Source organism: Notothenia coriiceps, unplaced genomic scaffold (genome assembly GCF_000735185.1).
Source record: "Notothenia coriiceps isolate Sejong01 unplaced genomic scaffold, NC01 NC01_scaffold00032679, whole genome shotgun sequence".
Lineage (NCBI taxonomy): Eukaryota > Metazoa > Chordata > Actinopteri > Perciformes > Nototheniidae > Notothenia > Notothenia coriiceps.
Genome location: NW_011365380.1, coordinates 287210 through 312094, shown reverse-complemented (window position 1 = coordinate 312094; position 24885 = coordinate 287210). Strand labels below are relative to the sequence as shown.

The window sequence follows — 24885 nt, the reverse complement described above, 5'->3', positions numbered from 1 at the left end:
GTTTAGCTGTATTTTTCTGCATTGAACGTTTCTACTTCTATTTTTGATAGGTACCACTTCAAGTATGTTATGCTGATAACACTAAGGTACTTAAGTAGAATTTACATTTAGGATCTAGTACTCAAATATTTTCACATTGTGGTATTGTTCTCTCTGATGGTCAGCCTTTCATAGTGTACATTAGGATACTTACATATTATCACCCAGTGCAAAATGTACCCTGAAAACACCTACCTTTATTTGTCTTGGTCAGTGGACAATCAAAGGTTGTCATGCCAAAAATCTAATTTAACACACCCAAACAAACATAAATACAAATCCTCTCACAACAAAAAAAGGATGCAGACAACTTGCATATTTGTTATTGTTTAATTGTTTATTGTTTAAGTCGCATACAGTATAATCTCTCATTGGTTTCTATGTTGCTGAAGTTTGTGGACTGAACATCTGTCATTTTGTTGACCATCATTGACTTGTTGGTCAGTGGGTGGGCTGGTTGAACAAGATCAGTGCTGTCAGTTGGATTAACTCCTCTGGCCCATGCTATGCTCTGTGAACCTTAATAAAGGTTGCATTAAAACTATGTTCGTATAGTGAATATTATCTATCTAGTGGGTATATTGGCCACATCAGGGCTTTTCAAACAGTCGATACAGAGATTGACTGTATGAAAAGCCAAAGAGGATATTTACTTATACATATTTTTTTACTTTTGAACAATTCAAAACCTAATACAAATTGTAGATAGATTTACCAGCTCTGCTCTTGAATATTGCTCATCCGGCTCAGTCAAAAATTGTCATCAAAAGCCTTTGTTGTAAAAAGTAAATGCAATCTAAAGAATAATATAAATTTGAAATAGTCCATAATCAAGATCAGGAAATAATTGAATAGACAACTTATGTATCTTAACTACAGTCCAATACATTTTAAACCAAATGCTAGATATGCTGAATCTGTCGCTTCATACATCCCCGTTATTGTTTGTTTAGTTGTAGGAGGTGTGCTTGTCCTCATCAAAATATATAAAAATAGGCATTTTCTTTTTAAAAGGTAGATACGTGTTTCAGCGAGTTGTTGTTCAGCATTTGTTGTTGCCCGGCTGGGGGGACAGCAAGCATAAATAGCACAGGGAAAAAATGAACAGGAGGTGAGACACAGCAAGACAAGGGGTAATTACTGACCACTAAATAAACTCCTGCATATCTCTACAGCTCTAAGTTAATGCTTCTTTGTGGGGGAAAAAGGGCTTTGACTTGATTCATCAACATTAGCCACAACTTGACAATTGACAATAATAAACCCATGCCCAAACATCTCAAATGTTCTTCTTTTAATGAGCAACGCATTTTTATATAATACGTCAGTCAGCATTGAAGTGCATTGATTAAAAAGTAAGTGCAAGTACAGATTTTGATGCATTCATTTTGACTAAAGGATTAAATTATTTGCAGTGTCGCCCCAAAAATAGTCATTCTACAGGGGCGCCCTGCAAAGGAAAATCGCTATAGTTGATGCTGTTCCTAACCTAAAAGATATATGCTTTTTTCCCTCATTTCAAGCTTTTTTAAGTTATCTCTGAGTGACAGTGTGCAGCAGTGATTTTCATCTGCAGCCTCCTCTCAGTTCACTCCAGTCCATCAAACACAGCACTTTTCCCCAATATCACTGTCATGCTTCTTGACTGATTTCTCAGTGATTTCTCAGTTTGCTTTGAGGAACACGGCAACTGACTCAAGTCAGCGGAAGCACAAAGTCTGTGAGAAGCACTATTTTAGTGCAATAGTTTCACTTATGGTTACCTTGCCACGTAAAACTGGCTATCTCTGCATAGAGATGGAGTAGAGTTTGTATCGTGCCCCCATCGATAGGCCTTTTACTGAGGGAAGTGCCTTTGGGGTCATGTCACCAGAGCAAGGATAACATCATCTTTTGAGGTATTAGAAAACAAATAACAGCATGAAGTTATCCATTAAAATGCATTGTCCCCAGTATTGTGGATTCTGTCATCAGAATTTGGATAATACTTATTGAAACCATAAGGCTTTACGATAAATGCAACTTGGCCATATGATGGCAAAAGTCATCAGTGGAGGCATGCCCCTTGGACTCTAGCTGCTCTCTGAGGATGTGGGCGGTGCTGTGGAGGACGACCTTCGTCGGGACACTGACTGTGAGCGCTCAGGGCTGTGTTTGTCATAAGGCTGGAGCTGCACTTCCAGGAAGTCCCTGTGCTGCTGGCTGATGACCTGGCTGATGAGTCCCGGTAAAGCCTGCAAGTTACTCAGTAGAGTCTCCAGTTTTGTCTCCAGCAGCGCAATCCTCTTCTCCATGTCCTCTCCTCTCTCATTCAAGTCCGATATCATGTCATACATGATATTCTGAGTCTGAAAGAGTGGAGAGGAAATACACTTAATATTGTCATTTTTCAAATTGGTGTTATTTTTGATTGACAACCTGAAAATAACATACTGTATCTACCCATTATTAACAATCAGGATGAAACAGGCAGAAAAAGAAAGGCTACTTTGATGCTTCAATAACTATACAGTTGAAAGATTTCATTCTGGAAAAGAAGTGAAGTGAAATAGAAGAACGTAACCTCCACTTTAGATATTCACTTGCAACACATTCTGTTCAGACTTTAAATAATAGAAAAAAACATATGAATGGATCAGTCGTTACTCACTATTAGTGGTATTTCAGAAAACAAGACTCATATACCCAGTTGAACATTGAAAGTGTTAATAGTTCTGGCAATTGTCTTTTCTCGTTGTTCTGTGCTGGCAAAGATATCCCCCTCTCAAGTGATTCCAGTGTAAGTGATAGGGACACTATTTAATATGAGGCTTCAGCAGCCAAAGTTAGTAAAATTACAGTCTTTGTATTTCCCCTTTTTGTATTTCAGTTGAAAGGATTCACTCTCCGAGTTACAGTGGAGGGGAAATAACACAAAGGAAGATTTTTTTAACAAAGTTACTTTGGAAATTACCCACTTAATGCGACCCCCCTGAATCCCACAGCTGTAGCCTCAAATTAAACGTTTTACGTATTTTGTACTGAACTTTGATATGGGAATTGTTTTAATACCATATTAAAACAATTTTTAACCCATCCTACAATCTCAGCATCTAACACAAAAAGCAATAGGAGGAAATATAAATATCAGTAAGCATCATACAAATCCTGCCAAAATTACAAATCAAATATTACAAGTTAAAGTAAAAGCTTTATTTATGGTACCATAATAGATTCTTTGTTATCGAGTTTATTGGCTGCAATTTGACAGCAAGTGATCCAGTCCGGGGGCAACATCAGCTTAAATTACAACCATGAGGACAGCTTTCTGGCAAAGTTCAGTTGAGAAGGGTAGATTTTATATGACCAGCTTACAAGACTTCTCGTTACCACGCAGAGGAGAGTATATTATCCTTTAACCTTGAGGAGATAGGAAAGGTGCCTGCTGATTACGCATGATGCTTTCTGCTCCTTTGATGCATCAGTAAAATATACTGTAGCTTCTGCTTTTTAACTCAGAGGTTCACTCTTTAAAAGTAGTCAACAATACTCTAAAGAAATCCATGTCACATTTGGGATGAGTTGTGGAAGTGATGCTGCTGCAGGGCGGTTTCTGAGGTATTATTCAGCGGAGGACTAATAATCCCTGCTGGCAGCCTGGAGGCGATGTCATCCATCACTTACCTTGTCCACTTCTGATTTGAGGCGGGAGTAATGGGATGTGTTGTTTATGTGAATCAGAGAAAACTAAAGTAGCAGTGACAGCGCTCACCCTGACAGCTAGTGGAGACAAGGGTTTGTATCATGGATTTAACATAAATGAAATACTAAATAAATGTCATAGGTCAGTTGCTCATAATTGCAATTCAACATTTTAAAAGCTTGTGTATTGATAAAATATATAAATATATGTATGGATGTATTATCTCATACAAGTCATTTTATTCTATGTCTCAGAAATGTATTGCATGTGGAGCTAAACTGACTCAAGTCTGAGCCTCATCTGTAAATCATGAATTGCAAAAAAAAAACACATTAAAAAGTGATGGCATAAAATGCTAGAGACCAAAAAAAATGGCCTTAGTAAATCATAGGAAGGGAACACATAAAAATAGAGGATGAAACTGCGGTTATGTTGGATGAACTTCAACTGTATAATAAAACCACAAATTGACACCATATGTCCAGTGCTGGACAACAAAATTAAAGAAGGCGAGAGAAGAGAGCTGCAGAGATCGTTTCAAACAGTAGCTTCAGTGAGCAATTTTGCAATTTGAGGACATCTAATTCAGTCTGAATGACAAAATGTAAAAAAGTAAATGCTGTGGAAAGACAACATTCACTCAAACAGTGTGTCAAATAAAAAGAATAACAAACAAATGTAATACCTCAGACTGGGGAGGAGATAATGAGTTAAGGGGATACATTGTGTTTTTTCCCCATTGCACTGCAGTGGCAATGCAGCTGCCAATGGTATGTTCAGCTCTATTTAGCTCCATCTTTCCAGAAAAAAGCACAAGGAGACTGAGGCTGTGCTGCCCTCTTATGGCAACAGACTCTTATAACAGCGCTTATATATCCAGCACTGGCTTTAAGCCACTTTTTTATCCAATGTCACATCCCAACTCTCGCTGCTGTTTTACAGCGCGAGGTGATTGGGCAATACTTACTAATACTTTACGTGACACGCTGGCCTGCATCGAGTTTGACTGTGCTGTACGTTTGAATGTCAAAGCCCCTGCCTTTCTCTCCCCCCTTTCTCTGCCTTAACTTCTGGCTGAATCATCAGATCACAGTGTGTCTCCCTTCCCAGGTTACTGTTTCTGCTGTGTCAGGCTGGCACACTGCCTGGTCTTTCCCTAAGGTTTTTTTAACTTCTGTTTAGTGCATCTGGAGACAAACATCAGAGAATACATAAAGTGTAAAACGGCACCGGCAGAAAGGGGTTTCTCCTCACTATTTTCCAAAGAACATGTACTGGGGATAGTAATTTACATTGTGAAATAAAATATAGTTATTATTTCAAACCCAAAAAAACAGAATCTCAGTGGAGTGCAGACAACCAGAGGCATCACACAGATGTAAATATAATCATTCTGTCTGTTTATTTGACACCTGTAGACTTTATTATATCAGAAGACACAACTAATTCAGCGAGTGAACTAGCATGCATTGAATTCAATCACACAGGAAAGAAGTTTATCAGGATAGTTGTGTTGCCTAATGTACAATGCAGCAGTAGACTGTTAGTCTAGCTTACCTTAGCAAGGTCCACTAGTGAGTTTGCTTGGTCATTCAGCTTGCGTTGCTCCATTTTAACACTTCTCAATCTGAACAAAAGACCATTCAGAACCCAATAAATTAACGCTATCAGAATACCGTCATTAAAATCTTGCACACACAAGGCATACACACGGAGAACACTCCCAGGACATGCACAGGATGTGTGTCGATAATGCAGGGGTCAGTCTGTTTGGTTGAGCTGCATGCAAGTGAAAAGGAGACCACAGAGGGTGAGGGGCTGCCACTGAGGAGAATGAGACCAGCTCAACATCCTATTCAAACAATACATACCATAATAAAGAAGTCCGGCGGACTGATCAAGTCCTAAAGTTTAACATTTCAGATGATAAAACACCAACATCTGTTTATCTTTAAACTTATCTTTTTGGTTAAACCAACTTTTCCTCTGTATGAATTATTAAGTCACTCAAAAGCCACAGATATCAAACACTGTTTTATGTTAACATAGAGAATACCGTTTCTTTAGATAGTTGTCAGCTGCACATACAGTATGTGGACTGTTTTCCTTTTGAGACTTTCCAATACAAACATTTGGATTACACAATCTGCCCTATAAAGGAATCTTCCATCATGAATAGAAAATTATTCATTACTTGTTAAAAAATGAATAAAAGGCATAATTTCCCCAGTGTCAGTAAATTAATGGCCCACTTTTTTATCCACCAAAAATCCTACCATCCTAAAAAACTGCCTACTTCATACAACATGCTTGAATTATTCACATTGCCTGTTCAATTAGGCTGCTAAGGCCTGTTTTTACTCAGCCTCTCAAAGGGCTCAAAAACAGCAACTGTGCAGTATTGTAGAGAGTCAACCTCACGTGGTTTCCAGATATTAAAGAGGTTTTTTTTCTCCTGAATCACCCACGCATGCTAAATTACACTGGGTGCAATACACAGAATAGCATCATGATGGCCGGTTTGCCAACGTTTCAGATTTTCTTATGTAATAAGAACATCCTATGGCTGACTGAGAAGTGAATTCAGTTTGAGGTGATTATAAGGTTATTTATGAATAGAGGATTTAAGGGGCCCTTGGGAGGGTGGATCTGTTATTTAGGTGAAATGCACCTATTCTCATGCATTACGTGATCATTTCTCTGTTTCCTGAATACAGGCGGATGTTGAGCGAAGATGACAGGGTACACATTCAGAGGGAAGTCACTAAAGACAACTGAAGGTCAAGGAGGGTGTCTTGACATTGGAGGACCAAATGCTTTATACAAAGCAGACTTTAAAGACAAGTACAGACTAATATTTAACTTGTATCAATCATGTGTTTAAATAAAAGAAAAACAAGTGTATCCAAAGGGATGGAAGGTCATAGATATTCAATGTTAAATGACCTTACAGTTGATGTAAGACCTGTTGAAATTATACATTTCACAGTTGGATGACCAATACCTTGGGGATGGGGTCAAAGCAAAGGGCAGCTCGAGGTTAGGACGAGGAAACCCACTTGGCCTGTCTTTGAATAATGTGTGTCTCTTTCCCCCAGTCAATCACTCCTCATGAGCATTTCCCCTTTTCAATGGGCACTCTAAATGTGCTTGCTATTCATCAAGGAAAAGGGCTACGCTAAGCTTTTCACTACCACACTAAATCAGTTAAGGCAATCTCGGTTAGTGCTGTGCCATATTTTTTACCCTCTCGGCTTGCTTTCTTTGTCATGACCTCGTTTTACCTCATTGTGGAAAGAAATGCTAATTTATCTTCAGTGTAATGGGCAGGGTGTCCACTCTGCAGCCCGTCTGTTTTATTTTTTTACTGTCCCTGCTGACAGCTTCATGCTGTCGGTCACCGTGGCAGCCTCTCGGGCACAAACGGGATTGCTAGGAGGCTTTACCCTGACCTTCCTCTCTGGTCACTTTCCTGTTTCTCCAATCACCGATCTCTGAGCTAACAAGCATTCACTGCCCTGCCCCGTGCCATAATACCCACTTCAACCTTGTAAAGGGAAAGGGACAGCATTCCCAGAGGGGATGGTCTGACTGCTCTGAGACACAGGATGTAGGAGCTGTAATGGCCTCGAACTTACTGTTAGACATTTGCTTGCATGCACGCTACATCCTGCCTGCGGTGGGATAAACAGCACCATCCAAATGACCTCAGGACTTTTAAACTGTATCTACTAATTGCTCTGATACTTGTACTTAGTGCAGAAATGACGGCTATGTGTCAGTGTTATTATGCTCTTTACCAGCCATGATAACACTAGCTCAGCGTCTTCCACTGTGTCATCCAACAGAGAAATGGAGGAAATGTGGCTGCAAATGTAGCAGAACAGGCGTAACAATGGTTCCACACGCCGAAAGATGACCCTGAGCCCTGATCGGTATGAGCATGACTGCTAAGTTGTATAACATGACTTGAGGGATATTGTAAGTTGTATACTTGTGCTACTGCAGGCCTGTCTCCTGTAGAGCTCTAGTCGTCATCCTTCGGTACGTGAAAGCACAGTTGATTGGAGTTTAATCAGTGGCTTTCTGATTAAAGATCAAATTGTCATCACATCCATGCAGAAATGGAAAGAAAAACACCCTCCATCACCGATAATTGAAATTCACTTAAGATGCATCATGGGTGTGTCTATGAAGTGCAGCAAAAGTATACCCAATAATAAGACGTAAAAAAGGTGTTTGTTATTGAAAGCCGTTTGGTTTTAAAATGGTAAATGGCAAATGTGAGGTTAATGTATGTTTTATCAAATTGTTACTCAGTCTCTAATGTAAACCTTGTAGCATCTTAAATGAAATAATTTGCAACAATATGATAATGTCATGCAAAATGATTTGATCAGTGTACGCTATGACATTTTTCGTGTCATGAATTTCACTTATCAAATGAGGGAGTGTAATTTTTTAGTCACATTATTGGGTTCAAGGACAAGCTCTCGTTAGCATGCACACAACAGGTCTGTATCTACATGTGAGGCGAAGACTTACTTTCGAGCTCTATTGCATTGTGTCGACACAACCAGGAAAAAAAAGGAAACATAAAGTAGACAAATGAATTATTACAACATTAGATACACATATTCAGATGGCAAAATCTGTTTTCTCAAGTCTGGCTGCTTAAAGCTTTATTGGTACGCTGTCACCTGACTTCTGAACAGCGGAAACTATTTTCCCTTTACTTATTTCTTCCTGCAACCAGCGTGTTATCTGTCTCTGAGTTTGGACTGTTTTCCAGTAGCTGTAGCGTTGCTTGCTCTCTAAGTCTAATCCCTTTTTTGAACACTTGTCCTGGTTATCAGAAACACACTAGATCAAAACAAACTTCCTGTAAACATTCCCCAACACAAACAGTGCCTTAAGGCGTCTATGGCTCCATTAAAAAAATGTTTACACCTCACATCCTTTACAGTGATTCATGAAAACTTCTGGAAGTGCCTCTCACTGCCTTGCAGCTTGGACTAGCGGAAACAGGCACAATGGTATCTGATATGATGTTTGCTATTTCCTCATGACAGGTCAAGGTATGCTGTAGGTCTTTTCCGATCCTCCACTTGAGCGAAATGCTCGCTGTCAGAACACTTCCTGTCCTATATTCATCTCACCTACAGGCAATACTTCAAACTCTCCAAGATAAAGCCTGTGAACACACTACCTTGAGAGCAAAATAGATAAAAGATAAAGGTGTGACGGGAGGATTTTGACTCCATGCCGAGTACCGGTAGTTGTCCTTGCACACAAAGCTGGACGTGACTTTTTCCCACCGAATCTGGTTCTCTATAGATTTAGATTTAGCTCCAAGGGTTTTACATTATCAGGCTGTCCTAGAGAACAGGAGGCGGACATGAGTCGCTGTCATTACCGCTGCGAATCGGCCGAATAAGACAGCAAGGACATCATCACAGCGACCGTGACAAAACGCTATTAAACAGCACAAATCTGGAAGCAGGTTGCAGCAGCAGCAGCAGTAGCAGCAGACAGTGTTGTTGTTTCAGTACCTCTCTACCTTGTAATCAAACATATTTATGTCTTTGAAACATGAATGTATGTCCAAAAGATTCATGAGCAAATCAAGGTTGCACACAACAAAGATCCATATACATACATGAAACCACAGACAGCAAACAAACATACAAGCCGGGGACATTTCACTTGGGCATAAAGCTACATAATAGCAATGCACCTCTAGTTATTTTAATGAAGCACTGAGCGGATTGCCAGTTGTTGGAAAGGGCCACAGACTGGATGTGCTTGTAAGCACTGTAGGTTGAAGAAAAACAGGAGCGATGTGCGGCTAAAATCAATACTGTTTTGGAGTTAGATAGCACCTCGGGGGTCCTTGGGGACCAACTAAAAGACTAGCTGACAGGTATGTGTCTGACCAGCGGCAAAAAAGCAGGAACCCACATGTGTCAGGCCCCGAGGTCAACCTGACATTTACAGCAAAAGGAATACACAACAGTCAATGTGGCAGGTAAGGTGAGAGAAGAAATAGCATACTGCTTTCCATTCTGTAACTTGAGAATATTTCAAGGTAAAATTAGATTTTTGCAAAAATTGTACAATTGAGGACTGATTGTTACCATTATATCCCACGGGAATTATGAGGAGTACAATCTCATTCCATGTAAAATCCCATTTCCACATGCAACTTACATAATGACAATTCTTGCTCTTTTTTTATATAAATGTATTACAATCTCCTCTGATGCATCAGCGAATCCTATTCACATAAATGTAGTTCTCTTGCCTATTTTACCACTCTTTTTTGAAGCCGAATCAACAAGCCAAGTAATTTCCACAGCTGCAAATGTAAAGTTTGTTAAGTCATGTGAAACAAACAAAAGATCCTCCAGCACATATTTTTGCTACAGGTGTCAAACAAGTCAGATTTGAGATGAGTGTTTCATCAGTATCAAGTGAACACTCTGGATGAAAGGAATTAGAACGACATGAACAGGGGGGTCCGCGGCTGAGAGCGGGGTACCTACTGGTGAATGGCTTGGAGAAACTTCCTCTGGTGCTTCCTGACTCTGGCATGGTCCATCTTCCTCACCAGTTTGGTATTCTTATAGATGAGCCACGTCTCCCTGAGAACATTCGCAGCCGTGTTTTTGACCTAAAGAGCAAAAAACATAAATGAGGAAACATTTGAATTTAGAAATCAGAAAGGTTACTATCCAAAATGTGAAGATTTGACTTACTCTTTTTGTTAACTGGGTGTCCATCATAAAATTGTGGACATGTTTTTCAGCTTTGGTTAACTCCAGTTTCTTTGCCACCACAGCCACCACCAAGGCAGTGCAGCCAGCACCCTGTGAAATAGCAAGACATTCAGGCACAAATACTTGATGTGGATTTTTCTTTTCTTTTACGAAATAATAGTAACACAGACGTTACTACCATTACTTGAATATTGACAGGCAAGCACTCAGTCTGCTTTTCTCACCATAATGCCAGTCAGGAGGCAGACTCCTTTCCCACAGTACGTGTTTGGGACCATATCCCCATAACCAATGGTAAGAAACGTGATTGAGATCAACCACATGGCTCCTAGAAAGTTGCTGGTTATGTCCTGGTTGTCATGGTACCTGCAATAAATAATAAATGCATAAGGTTCATGCATCCAATGCACTCCAGATTAACCTCATGACTAATTCTCATTTTTTTAAAACATAAAGACATACTGGTAGTTCTACACATGAGATAAAATGTGTTGTCAGCATATTGCGGGACTTTCATTATTTCCTGGGAATCTTTCTACGATGCTTAGACACAGTGTGCTAAGCACTGTGTGCATTATCTATTTTTATGCCTTATCTATGTTTCATGCTGAGCAGTGCTGCATAGCGTGAGAAAGGGATCCAGGCACCTCTCGCAGGCTCTCACAGTCCATGCAGCAATGATCCACAGTGAGATGGTGAAGACCAGCAGCACGGTGCCGGGACAGATGGTCATGAGGGTCTTCATCACGAAGCGAGTGTTAAAGTTAATCTTGTTGAGTGCACCAATGCTGCGGGACGAGGCATCTGTGAAGAGCTTGCTGTGCAGCAGCATGACGCGAGCGATGAGGTACAACCGCAGGAACATGGGTATGGACAGGATGATGTCCACATCTGCATCCGTCTTGGAGGGCACGTAGGAGTAGGCCAGACGTGCCGTCCAGGTGAAGGTGTAGTTCCCTGGGATGGGGTGGATGGCGCACACCAGGATCTCCAGGCAGATGAAGAAGATGCGCTCATATGTCATGGCTATCCTCCAGTCATCTGCTGCGTTGTCCACCATAAATAACTGCAAGGAAAGGGCACGGTGAGGCTGATAGAGGGTAAAGTTTCCATCATGGTGACACAGCAAGCTACAGGAAATCATTAAACCCTATTAAACTATAAGTCACAAATAGCCTTGGGTCATTAAATCATATTTTTTAGTCTCAGACATTTTTCTCCCTATTTTTGTCCATTTAAAATAAATGATATATGCATCATATTATTTCTGGCCATTTTAAAGAGCATCAAATTAATCCCTTTGCTAAAAACAACCTTTGGAGGATTTGGATAACTCATATGATAAGTAGAGGATGCTACACACTCTTGAGGCCAAATATGGCCTTTAGATATGCACTGGGGTATCTGATGAAGTTTGCAACATGAAGAATCATGCATTCATTTTTTTGTATATTTTTCAAAGAAAATTAACCTGCCTGTTATTTCTATTACTTTCAGTATTCTAAGAAAATCGTGAGATTACCTATTTTAGTTTGATTAAAATGAATTCAACTGCTTTCCGTAAGGTAGCAAGTTACTTAAAATTACAGCTAAATAGATTTGTTATCTATTTGTCAAAAAGAATTATGATTCAGCTATTATGATATACAATATATCATATAATATATAAAATAGAGAAAAATACAAAACTCCAGTTTCCAGCTTCATGAATGGGAGGATTTTCTATTTCTCTTTGTCATTATTGTAGCAAATATAACATCTTTGCTATTTTAGCTTTGGTTGAATAAAACAAAGCATTTCAAGAAATCACCTTGGGCTCTGGGAAGAATTCATATAAAGTAAGTGCTTTGTTGTAAGAAAAGACAAAAAGGTTTGTTATTCCTCTGCTTTCTGACTCCTTGAGTAAAAAGCATTAGAAAATAACTGTTTCATTAGCAGCATGCAGTATGCATTTTATTGATGAGAACATCTGCCGCCTCCACATTAGCATTAAGTTCTGATCGCCTGACCACCCTGAGCAGAAGGTAGGGCGTCGCACCGGGGACTTCAGTGTGGGCGGGTTTCAACACCCCTCATTACTCTTCTCCACCCTGTCCTTTGTCATGTAGAGAGGTTTCCTCACATGGTCACCTCTGCTGCGCCCTCTTTTTGTCCGTCCCCTCCCTCCTCCTCATCACTTTCAACCCAATCTACAGTTATCTTCGGCCAGAAGCTTCACTTGCTCAGTGCATTCACCCTTAACTAACGGCGGGGTCACAGTCCCATGGTCATGTTTACAGTCGTAGATGTACTCTCAATCTTACTCCTCTTTCCGAGTGTTATATTCGCCTCTGTGGCTTACACATTAAATACTATCAAACTGTATTGGATTCACTCACATTTGTCAAATGATACCCCTTCTTGACACACCACACTGATATTCCTCCACAGCTGCTACTCTATCCACTCGATCACCTCAAGGTCCTCTGCCTGCTACAGGCCATCACAACTGGCAGCAGATATTTCACTAAATGTTGCCGTCAGCAAATACAGGCGAGGTTTCCTGCCGGCTGTATTTGTCATGAGAGCAGAAGCCTCTCAAAAGGAAAGAAAAAATCTGCACATGATTACAATTTGTCGGACAGCTCCTTGATATGGATAATGAATTATACATCGTCCGGGGACTTATCTGAATTTGAATGCAAATATCACACACACAGTACAATGTTTTTGCTTAGAGTTTGGCATCGCTAAGAAAAGGGTTGTGCGTCATTCATCTTTGAGTTCAGCGCATCTTTAATATTTAAAATGTGGATTCCAAGTGAATTTTTTATTACTTATAAAAAAGAGTGAGGGAGAATGGGATATGTTTTCACATGTTAGGGATCACACCAAAATAATTAGGGAGAATGATGCCGGGGTTATAACAGTTGGAGGGTTATGTCATTTTTGATTTTGTAAAGGAGGACGACTTCCATTTTTGTATTCTTAAATGGCTTGGATTTATATTTAAATCCTTCCTTTTCTTGCAGTAAAGTTAGATCAAAAATATTTTGTTCGTGTGCGCCATGGCAAATAAAGTATGTTTGTTGTACACAGAGCAATGAATTGGTTTACTAGCTTGTATTTTTTAAAATTCTGAATTAAATAAGAACTAAAGTTACATTCATCACAAGTAAGCTTGAAATCAAACTTGAAATGTAGTTGTTTTTTTATTTTCTCTGTGTCACGTATCAACAACCGTGGGGTCACACATAAGGTTTTGCCCCACACTCCCTTCCGAACTAATTGTCATACAGTCCCTTAGCTGTTTAATCCTGAAATACTGTATACATTGATTTATTGAACAGAGGTTTTTAAAGTACAATGTTCTAACACACACTTACGGCACACAACACTGGGGCTTTTGCTAACTACTCTTCATTTAGTTTTAACCTGGAATTGTTCATTATAGAAAAAAGGAAAACTGTCCCAATCCTAGAGGGCTAATGGGATCAGTGACCTAGATTGTAAATTTCACAGTAATACATCAAATTGAATTGCTGAAGTAGTAATTTTTCTCATTCTGAAATGAAAGCCCTTATTCAAAATGTTCAAGGACAAAGAAAGCACAAATCAATAATGGTGTGCACGGCCACTTTTCTCACAGACATACATGAATGCTCCACATGCTTCAGTTTGACAGCCTCTAAGGCTCTCCAGCACTACAGCAGCGCTGCGCTTCAACACACAGACTTCACTGACCCAACAACAACAAACACTGCACTCCTATTACTGCTTCTGAGCCAATTATATGTCCAACAGCCACTGTACAAGAAATAACAACTGTCAACAAGCTGGTCCATAACAACAAAAACAAAACAAGCTACAGCTAACACATGCCCCGAACAAACGGTTCATCTGACCCACAAAGCCGCTGCAGCTCATTTATATTTATTTAAAGGGTACAATCAAAGTTTCCCCCAAACACAGAAAACACATTCATTAAATGTTCAGAGGCAGTTGTTCATATCAAATGAGCGACACCGAGCTCTTTTAACAAACTGACATCTGTCAAAGAAGTGTGTAACTCTAACCAAGCTCGTCCTGTAGGGCTTAACAAGTGAGTGTAATGTAGACATGGAAACACAAGCTGTGACTCCATTCTGCTACGGTTTCTTACTTACAGGGTTAGTGTTCTGAATGCGTGCAAATCTATTGTTTGCACACTGCACAAGCAGCGTTTTATTTTACATTTTGAACAACACAGGCGTCCTTTCAAAAGCAGTTAAAAAGTTTGTTACCTCAAAACAATGCAATTAAACATTTAAGCGCAGGTTGCATAAGGAAAGCCTACTTGGTGGTTAAAAGCAATTATGGTAATGGAAGAGCTGAAATACAATACTCAAGGGCCCTTTACTTCAGAGCATGTGGAAGTAAAGGGAGGTGGAGGAAATTACATCTGCAGTGGAAAAACCTTAAACTGCATGTCTTTAATCATAATACGATGTAGAGGAAGACACTGAGAATTAGGAATTAAGACAGACATAATGAAACAGGACACTTATAAATTAGTTACAGGAGGCTGCCAAATAATTTAAACACAGCAAGTAAAAGGAGTTAAAATGTTAGCTAACTTACATGGTTGAAAAAACAAGCCTTTGACGATACTGTCTATCTGTTTATATCACAATATAAATCAAATATCATTCATGTGTACTGAAGAGGGATTCAAGGATGTGAATAAAACACACCACAAAGGAGAAACAAACAAAGATCTGTCATAAGGAACTTCCACCTTACACAAACACAAAGAGGAACATCAGTTTCTGAACCCAACAAAAATACAAATTGAAAACATGGAAAGTTTGTAACCTGATTTAAATTACTAATCAAGTAAACGCAACCTCTCACTAAACATTACTGGCATCGGCATTCAGATAGTTTTGGTCTCATTTGCCCATATCATTTCCTTTCTAGCTCTTTATGATAAAGCTAACATGCTGGTGTTTAACATGTCCAACATCTTATTCAGTGCGTTAGCATGCCAACATGTGCTAGTCGGCACAACACACAAAGTACAGCTGAGGCTGATGGGAATGTTTTGCAGGTATTTCCTTTTGACCAGATGGTGGCAATAAAAGGTAAGAAATGTATCCTGAGGGGGAAATGGATATCTGAACTGATTTAATTGTAATCGAACAGTTGAGACATTTCAATCAAAACCATATATCAAACGCATGGTGGCGCTAGAGGAAAAGTCAGGGAATCAATAGGCTTGAGTCATCTGTTCATCCTCTGGAGACTATGAATCACTGCAAAACATTTCAGGGAAATTCATTAAAAATGGTTAAGACATTTCAAAGAGGGGGGCGGACCTCAGACAAACTAATTCTCTTCGGTTAAAATTAAACAGAAACATTGAATTGATTGTTTTAAGGACTCTTTTCTTAAAGGTTTTGTGTTCTTATTTATTATTATGGACATTGGAGTACGCAAGCCTTATTCTAAACCTAATTTTAACATTGACCCCGGACAAAATGTCGTCTCTTTCCAAAAAATCTGTATTCCTCACAGTGAAAAAAAAGCACAAGAGCACCCACATTAAGCCCCTGCTTTGTGCAACACATCTCAGAGAACAAACACTGAGTGAGTGACGACGAGGACAATTTGAGGGCAAATCCAGCAGTCACGTTTCTCTCAGCTTGTTTTCTGATGGACACAAAATGCAGTCTAATCTCTAAGAGTGCATGCCCCTTCATCATCATGAGGAAGTTTCATTCATGTCAGCTCGAGGGACAATACGGCTGAATATGTCCTGAGATACTTCTCTGCCTGCATGCGTCAACACTGTGCCGTCTCAGAGGAGCTCACCTGCGATGCTAAACTGGGTTGGTTACTGGTTTCACAACGCTCAATATAACTAATGGAATCCGGCTCAATATTTAATCTGTGTAATGTGGAGATGGGAACATATATCTTGTCCCTGAGAATGAAATCGCTCAATCTCATTAGTGAATTAGGTTGAGAGGTCCTGCTCGATTAATGCAATGCTTTATTTATGATATCAAAGCGAGCCACTAAGAGGCCACTTTACTGAGTAAATCTGAAGCGGTTACAGAATCAGTTTGCTTCTGTTTCTTAAATTAAGTCTTCCATTTGCATACACATTCTTCTATTCAAGCAAAGTTAAGCCTCTCTGAGCCAAAGTTAAAGCTTGTATAAATCGTTCTTTCTTTAAAGTGTGGCTGCTGCTGCCAACAAATTAATAACCTAAAGATCATCTGCATGTGAGTCACATGAAGAGCTTCAATCATTTCAAGGAATCTAAACTCTATGGGAGGCGGCGTGTCTCTGCCCTTGAAATTCTGTATGTTCAGTGAAAACTCTGAGGTAACCAGCCAGTGGTGGTTATCTGACTCCTGTCTGGAGTCTCAGGTAGAGGACAGATTTCGCTGTGAGAAACGCACAGCATGTCCTGAAGTTACACCATATCTCTAACACATACACGCACCCAGAGGCGGTCTGACAAGCACGGCCAAGTTTGACTTTGGCAGGATTCTCTGGCACAGTTTTGGATATTTGTTGTTATTTTATCTTTTCTGCAGATTGTAAAATGTAATGCTGTGCAACTGTGAAAACATCAGTGCTGGAGTTTTATCACAAAAAGTATACACATCAAAGACAGAACAGCCCCCAAAGCACTTTGCATTAGTTTAAGAAAACTCAGCAGAACTGTCATGACGAGGTATGGCGACAAAACAATGGCCTTAACACAAATGCCCCTCGGCAACAAGCCTTTGATACGAGGAGAGAAAACTCCAACAAATGTCAGTTCCTGTCTGTTTGGGAAAAAGGTGAACTCATCAACTATCTCAGCAGCGAGAGCAGAATGATGCTCCCAGCTCGTAGCTCATATCAGACTTTGACAATGACAAATCAAAGGCATGCAGCAGCTATAGACTTCCACTCGACCTGTACAGTAAGTCGCTGCCTGCCAACGCAGCAAACTCAACTGAAAAGTCTAAGAATTCCTCAGGCGGATCGCCAGCTGTTACAAGAGACATCAGCGGGGATAAATCAGGCCAATAACCTTTGAAGAAGAAGTACAAAAAGACACTGAACAACATCAATATGTACAAATAATGAATATGATGTATTTTGATTGTAAACGGCTGCACAGGTCTGTGGATATTTAGCAGAACACACTTTTCATCTCTGTTAATGCACTTAGCTCTGTAGGTCACCATCACTGCCACCGCAGCTCAGCACATGTATCCCTAAACAATTTCAAATGACAGCTGGTGTCCAACATCTGAACTCTCTGACCTGACCTTTTGAGATTTCATTCACTCTGAGGAGGAATAACTTCCTGTTGGTATACCCCGTAACATGAGAGGGCACCGTCTTTACCGATTCTGACAAGTAAATCAGTTTTAAGGGGCTAGAAGTGGTGAAGAAATATTTCATCATCCTGACTTATGCTTCTACATCTGACAGGCATCTGTGAGTACACATGGGTGTGCATGCATAATCTATTTCACTGCAGGAGCAACAATTCTCACATGGAGAAGTGCACTTTAGAAAAAGCACTTTACTAATTTCACTTTTGCTTCATGTAGGCATAACAAAAATGAAGTGGGGTCTACAAAACAGGAACATTCAGTATTCTGAATAACACAACAGGGTGAGATGGTTGTAATACCATGTATGGAGTCAATTAGGAGGTTTGTGTTTGTTCAGTGAAATTCTATGTAGGAACGCTATGACGTAAAAGAGCTCTCCATTGATGCTTTCATGTCGAAGTCCATTTACTGGTCATTTGGAGTACATCACAGCATCTGAAGATAGTTGTATAATGTATGAGGCTCTGGATAAGCTTTGGAATTTTACTCATTTCAGTGTATTAGCTTAGCTCGGCAGATTTTTAAAGGGGAACTGACAATATATCACATGCCTTTTGGGTTTCTAGAGGTCTCATAATTTGCATCTGAGGACATCACTTGAGTCAGCGTCAGTTGGACAAGAAGACTACAAGTTTGCAAATGAAACAACGATAAGTGTTAAAAACAGGGGTCAGGGGTACATTGAAACATTATGGCTCTTGACCAGACTTGGAAAAATAAAATGGAAACATTTAGAATGAATGCAAATGAAGTCAAACCACATATGTTTATCAGATGCAAATGACGAAAGTGCAGAAAATTGAAAAGGGAACACAATAGTAAACAGTGTGTGCATGTGAGTGTGTGTGTGTGTGTTGTGCAAGTACATAGGTCAGTGGAGGCGTGTGGTGCAGTGGGTTGTGCCTTGGTGTTTGGATCAGGGGGTCACAGGTTCAAACCCCACTGCAGTCAGCATGTTGTTGTGTCCCTGGGCAAGAAACTTCACCCCAAATTGCTCCTGTGGGGATTGCCCACAGTATTGAGTATGTAAGTCGCTTTGGATAAAAGTGTCTAATAAGTGACATGTAATGTCATGTCAGTCTGCAGGAACAAAGCATTGACAGACTAGCAACAACAGGCACTGAAGTCCCTCAGGCAGGAAAGCTACGGAGCAGCTGGAGTGTTTGGTGGAAGTTGAAACATAAACACCATGAACTGGATTTAAATAGTAAGACGGAGTCAGTTTCCAGGAACTGGCTGATAGTTTGTTTCAAAGAGGACTTGATGAATTAGAGGCCAGACCTTACAATCAACATTTATAGAGAAGGAGCAGGGAGTGAGTAACACTGAAGTGACGCGATGACATTTTCTGATTCATTTAAGTGTTCAGGCTTCAACGTTTCAGTAAATGGTGTATAAATCATTGTGAAGAGGGGATATGTGGTGAAGAGTGCATTGCAGTAATCAACTCAAGGGCAAACAATTGCCTCAATAAACCTTTCTGGGTCAGCAAAAGAGGAAATGTTATTGTGAAACGAGAGAGCGCTATCTGGGGTGAGAAATGTTTTGGATATCGACATGACTGCCAGAGGAGTCTGGATCAAAGAGGTTTGAAACAGCCTTCCGGTGTGGTAAATGTGCAGCTACTGACAATTAAAGGAATGGGGGAAAAAAAGCTTGTTTAGGAGCTAACAATGAACATTTCAGTGTGAAGGAAATTGTATTGCTTGAAAACCATTTACTATATAAAATAAAGCGGCTTATAGCTTTTTTTTAAACAGCTATTATCACTATATTAACAAATACAGATGTGTTGCTGCACCATGACAGCAAGAATATATGGGAAACAGTGAACAAAAGTGTGTAGCTTAAGCACTTAACTGGTTTACAACGACCATAAACGTACAGCTGAGGCACAACTACTCATTTAACACAATCTGTTGTAAAACTCTAAATGGAAACCTGCCGTGATGAAAAATGCACCTTTGCCAGATATTAGTCACAACTAAATCACTACATTATTTATCATCAAGAAAAGTTAACACAAGCAAGAAGCTCAGTTTAAGAATTGAATAATTTACACAGGATTAAGTAAAAGGTGCGGAGGCCATGGGAGGGAAGACTGATATACGATACTCTCATGCAAACTTACAGTATGCTTTGTAATTTATAAACAGCTACTGGGAACTGTCTGCTGGGGAAAGGACAACTCTTCTGTTATGCATTGAAATATGGTAATGTTGTGTATTTCTATCATTCCTCATAAAGAAAGGCTTACAATGAAACTTGTGAGGGGGCAATACTTTCACTGTTGGTCTTTTTCAATAACTGATTCTCCACTGGGACTAGTAAGCACTACATTTTCCAACAACGCTGATGAATAATGCAACTTTAAATGCAAAAGATAAATTGTCAAAATGTAACATTTACTGTGTCCTGAAACATATTCTCAATCTTACATATAATCATATTAAAAAAAGCTGGATCAGCTAATATAATTCTACTAAAGGTTTTTTTTTTAATCAACATTTTCGTTATCCCCCATTACCATGATTACACATTGTGTCATTCAAGATTTGACAAAAATGCTTGAGTTGGGTTTCTTTTCAAGACAAGTTTTCCTTTTAGGTTGATTTAATTAAAAAAAAAGAAAAGACAGTTTCTGATACATGAAAGCTTTCTGGCAACATACATCCACCGTGCAGACAGTGGCACAATTCATTCTGTGGCTGTTACACAAAGACACAAGTGCTGAAGCGCAGGAAGAACTGTAAGTAATGCAACAATGCTCCGAGGCAAGGTCATAAAACTACCCAAGTGTTGGAACATCTCAGGGGACGCCGACAATCTATATTCATCCACTGAGCCTTGCGAGGAGTTCCTAAATCTTATCAAAATGTATAATGAACTGTTAATGGCGCTTCAAAAGATGATCATCAGTCTACAACACTCTACTGGGCAAAAACCTCAACTGTCATTTATGCAATCTCAGGGCTGTGTGGCTTTTTTTGGTGTTCAATATAGTCTGGGACAGACATTATTCATGGTAACTTTGGGAAGAAAAATAATATGAAAAAGAATGATATGAATTCATTGAGTTGAGTGTGTCCCACAGTGCACAGAGAAAACATATTGCACTTCACTTGCTTATACAACTTACTTCTTGTAGCACATTTTGAAAGTCAATAAAGAACATCATCCCTGACAGCAAATACTAATTTTCTGGAACATTTTGACCACCAAGCCTATTAGTGACTTCCTTTAAAGTTGGGTTAATTCACCTCAAATGGAGCATTTACTGAAAGTGATGAGACATGTACTGATGACCATTCAACACCAACAATTAAAGAATAAGAAAGGTGTGACAACATTACCTGTATCTCTCTTGCATGGTATATGATTATCAGCCCCAGGAGAATGATTGTAGAAAGGCTTATCAGGCATTTTAGAGCTAATGAATACAGGGACTCCTGGAAAAGAGCAACAACACTAAAGCCAAACAACAAGCAACATCATGACATAAAAGCACATTCTTATGATGGTAAATCAGCCTTATTATAACATGTAAGATACAAGCCTGAAAAAACATACGTAAGTAACAATGCAGCTTCTTAAAGTGTAGCCTATACTGCAACAAATTCTGACATGAGATATCTTCTACTATTATGGTTGATTAATGGACAGCAGTGGGCCTTTTGGCCTGCATGTGACAATGTGACTACCTGGGACACTTTGCAGTGAGTCAAGACAAAGTGTTTTACATAACTTTTATGTAACACTTTTTGCACAAGTTCTGTCTTAATTACTTCTTCCGCCAGCGTCATAAATTAAGTGTCTGGCTTCTGTGTGGATACGTACCTTTCCATAAGCTCCCCATGAGAGTTCAGTCTCTATAACCATAACAACGATCCCAAACATCCCAAAGATTAAAGCATAGTCGCTGAGCCGCTTCCTTTTCTCAAACAAGGCCCTCCTATGCCCCAGCTTTTCCCCAATGTTCTGGTTCTTCTTTTTCCCCGATTTGCCGCCGCTGTGGCCGCAGCCTCCCCCTCCGTCTCCCGATGCGTAAGGCATCAGTGTGGTGGAATTATTGTCCGGCTTGGATACTAAAGTGTCCGACGCATCTGCGCCTGAGATGGGCTGCAAAGGCTGTGACTCGGAATCGAACTCGTGTATGTTTCTGCGGGACGAGCTCAAGTTGCTCAGCGGCCGCATTACGCCGCCGTTGTATCTGCAGCTGCTCATGGCTATTTCATTGTAGGAGTTACTGTCTTTGTGGCTGCTGCCCAGGCTGCCCCGCTGCCGATCACGGCAATGCTGCTGCTGATGGTGAAGATGATGATGCCTGGATGAACTACCATGACTAGAGGGTGTGAACTCGCAGACGCTGTACTGGCAACCTTGTCTCGAAGACGTTTCCGAAGGTGTCCTCAAAGTTCCCACAGTGGTCGGCGACGTCCCGCGAAAGACGAGGCTTTTTCTCGCATCACAGGTGCAGCTACTGCAGGTGCAGCATTGGTCGTGCTGCTTGCCGATCCGATCCTCCCGCCCGCAGTAGTGCTGGTACTTACAGTGCTGGAACTGCTGCTCTGGAAAGAAATCGTTCTGCAGCTGCAATGGGGTTTCCATGTCAGTGCTGCCGTTTAAAGCAGCAATCGGGTACCACAGAGCACCCCACGAAGGGCGTTATGGTACTTACGGGAGGACAGAGCCGCTGCATGGATAGACCCATTTCGGCTCCGGTAGAATGAGAGCACAGCCTCCGATTGGGCAGAGGGGACCAAAACAACTGTCTCGACGTCATGAAAAAAAGGTTGCAACCATGAGACGTGAAGCCCAGCCTCATTCCATTATGATCAACAGAAATTATATTACTGCTTTCATCTTTTAGGAGATATACCTGCACTCTTGCATTTTTAGAAATACCTGAACTTGAGGTAGGCCTAACTTCTTTGTAAAACTTCGCCGCAAAAATATTTTAAAAGTTTAAATTCAAACACATAAATGGCGTGTTTCTCATTGTTTACATCACTATATGAAAACACCTCTGCATTATGAGATACTGCCACTCACACGGTTGTAATTTAGCTTTTGCACACAACAGCCATCAGCCAGGGCCTATTCATAAATCCCTGACTTATCCCCATGTATTGACTTCATAGGAAACACACGTAGCTCGCTGTCACCGCTGAGTTACACGGTGCTGATTCCATTCAGCTCATTGGCCGCTGACCATGTGATCGTGCAGTCCTGTAGCACCTATATGGCCAGAGCTCGTGTCTGCAGCCACAGATTGATGTGACCGCTGGTGGCTGCGTTATTAATGGAGTAGAAGAGTTATATCACCCTAAGGAAATAACGCCAACTGCACGAGATTGAGCAGCTGTGAAGGCATAAAGCAAATGCTGAAACCCAATCATCCACATGTCCTGGTGCATGCAGCAACAACACATTTAGTCTTAGGGCTGTTAGACAATATGGGAGTTATGTTTTCGTATTTGTATTGGGATTATAATAAGAGCTTCAGTTGCATTGGACTCGTAAAAGTTGTCTTTCGCTACATATACATCATACACCACCAATACACAAATCAAAACATCTGCAAAGTTGAAAGAGGATGAGTTTAAAATAAATCACATATTGTTTTTGAACAGGAGCTAGAAACGTGTAGTTGTGAGTTGTGCACAGTGCTCAAAGTCAATCCATCATTCATCCAACTAACTTTCAGCACCATGGACAGCTTCACTCGCTCATTGATCACAACCAACCCTTTAATAAAACAAGCCCTCTGCACAGGATCGCAATGCGCACTTAGTCCTGATTGGCTGGGTCTGCATACCACGTGACACTCACCCCCACCTTTACAGCCTTTTCTCATCTCTGTGAGCGTGGAGTCCAGTGAATGAGACATTCTGCAAGAATTCAAGCCACAGGGTTTCCTATTCGGGAAAACGTTGTTATTATTGTGTGTGGCAGAGACAGAAGGAAGAGCTGGAGTTGTTCACTTAAGTGATCTTTCTATATTATATTGCTATATACTTTTTTGCACCTATTAATTATCTTGGTATTAACCGAAAGTAGTCCGATTTTCCCTTAGCCCCCCTCCTCAGTCATTTAATCAGAAGCTCCCTAACCTCTGCAGTTTAACACCGAGGCTAACCAGCAGTTATTCATTTTGATTTATGAATCTGAAAGTTAAGAGAACTTTCTATCCCTCTACATAATTAAGCCCTATACTTACAAAACATTTTTTTCAGCCATATAACTTTACATCACAGCACAAGGTTTTGCTTTTCCAACCAGAACAAATATTATTGTAAAATTGCAAATAACATGGCTCACATTGCGCTACGCTCATTTAGAAACCAAATTCATTTGTGTGTTTAGTGTTTACTATCTTTAGCTGTAAAATCATACAATCATGAAGTAGAGTTTCACATATAGCCTTCAAACTATATAATCAGTTGAGTACCATTAAGATATCATTTTCAGGGGATATCTGATAACAAGATTCAAAGATTCAAAATCATGTGAAAATATCAAAAAATAAAGGATGTTCAAGAACAATCATATATTTTGGAGGCGGAAAAATTAAAAATATAGTAAAAAGTAGGACATAATAATAAGATCATTTATAATTCGATATCATTATTTATGTATACTCACACGTTAAGGCCCTGCTCAGGATGATCTGGGATGATCCTTAGAGGGTCAACGAGTCCCATGAGAGTCCTAGAGGCCAGTTATTCACTCAGTCAGAGATTTATGATCAATGAACTATAATTAGCATAAGTGCATTCATATTGGTCATGCACATATTATTCATTCATGTTCTGTATCAGTGCATCAGAAACTAGTTGTTGCTCCCCCTAGTGGTGAAAATGAATATGGAGACTGTCTCAAAGGAGGTGTAGAAAAACATAATTTAGTGAGGTAAGTAAGTACTTTGTTGCATTAATATACAAACTGAAATGTTTCCCCGATAAAAATAAATGTCCTTCAGATGACACATACACAGCAGAGAGATGTTGGGGGTAAAAAA

General features: G+C 40.0%; 1 protein-coding gene across 2 annotated transcripts; it reads right to left on the bottom strand.

The window, feature by feature from the left end:
* Nucleotides 1–372: 372 nt before the first annotated feature.
* On the bottom strand, nucleotides 373–22528 carry kcnn2 (potassium calcium-activated channel subfamily N member 2). Of its 2 annotated transcripts, none has more exons than XM_010789224.1 (9): nucleotides 21702–22528; nucleotides 21218–21313; nucleotides 11148–11566; nucleotides 10725–10866; nucleotides 10480–10590; nucleotides 10267–10394; nucleotides 8267–8275; nucleotides 5279–5348; nucleotides 373–2387 (listed from the first exon to the last, which is right to left on the bottom strand). In XM_010789224.1, the coding sequence occupies exons 1-9, from the start codon at nucleotides 22470–22472 to the stop codon at nucleotides 2112–2114; spliced, it is 2022 nt and encodes a 673-aa protein (XP_010787526.1). In that variant the 5' UTR covers nucleotides 22473–22528; the 3' UTR covers nucleotides 373–2111. The 2 variants fall into 2 exon arrangements, with proteins under 2 accessions (XP_010787526.1, XP_010787527.1); XM_010789225.1 differs by having other exon boundaries at nucleotides 21218–21310.
* Nucleotides 22529–24885: the final 2357 nt, after the last annotated feature.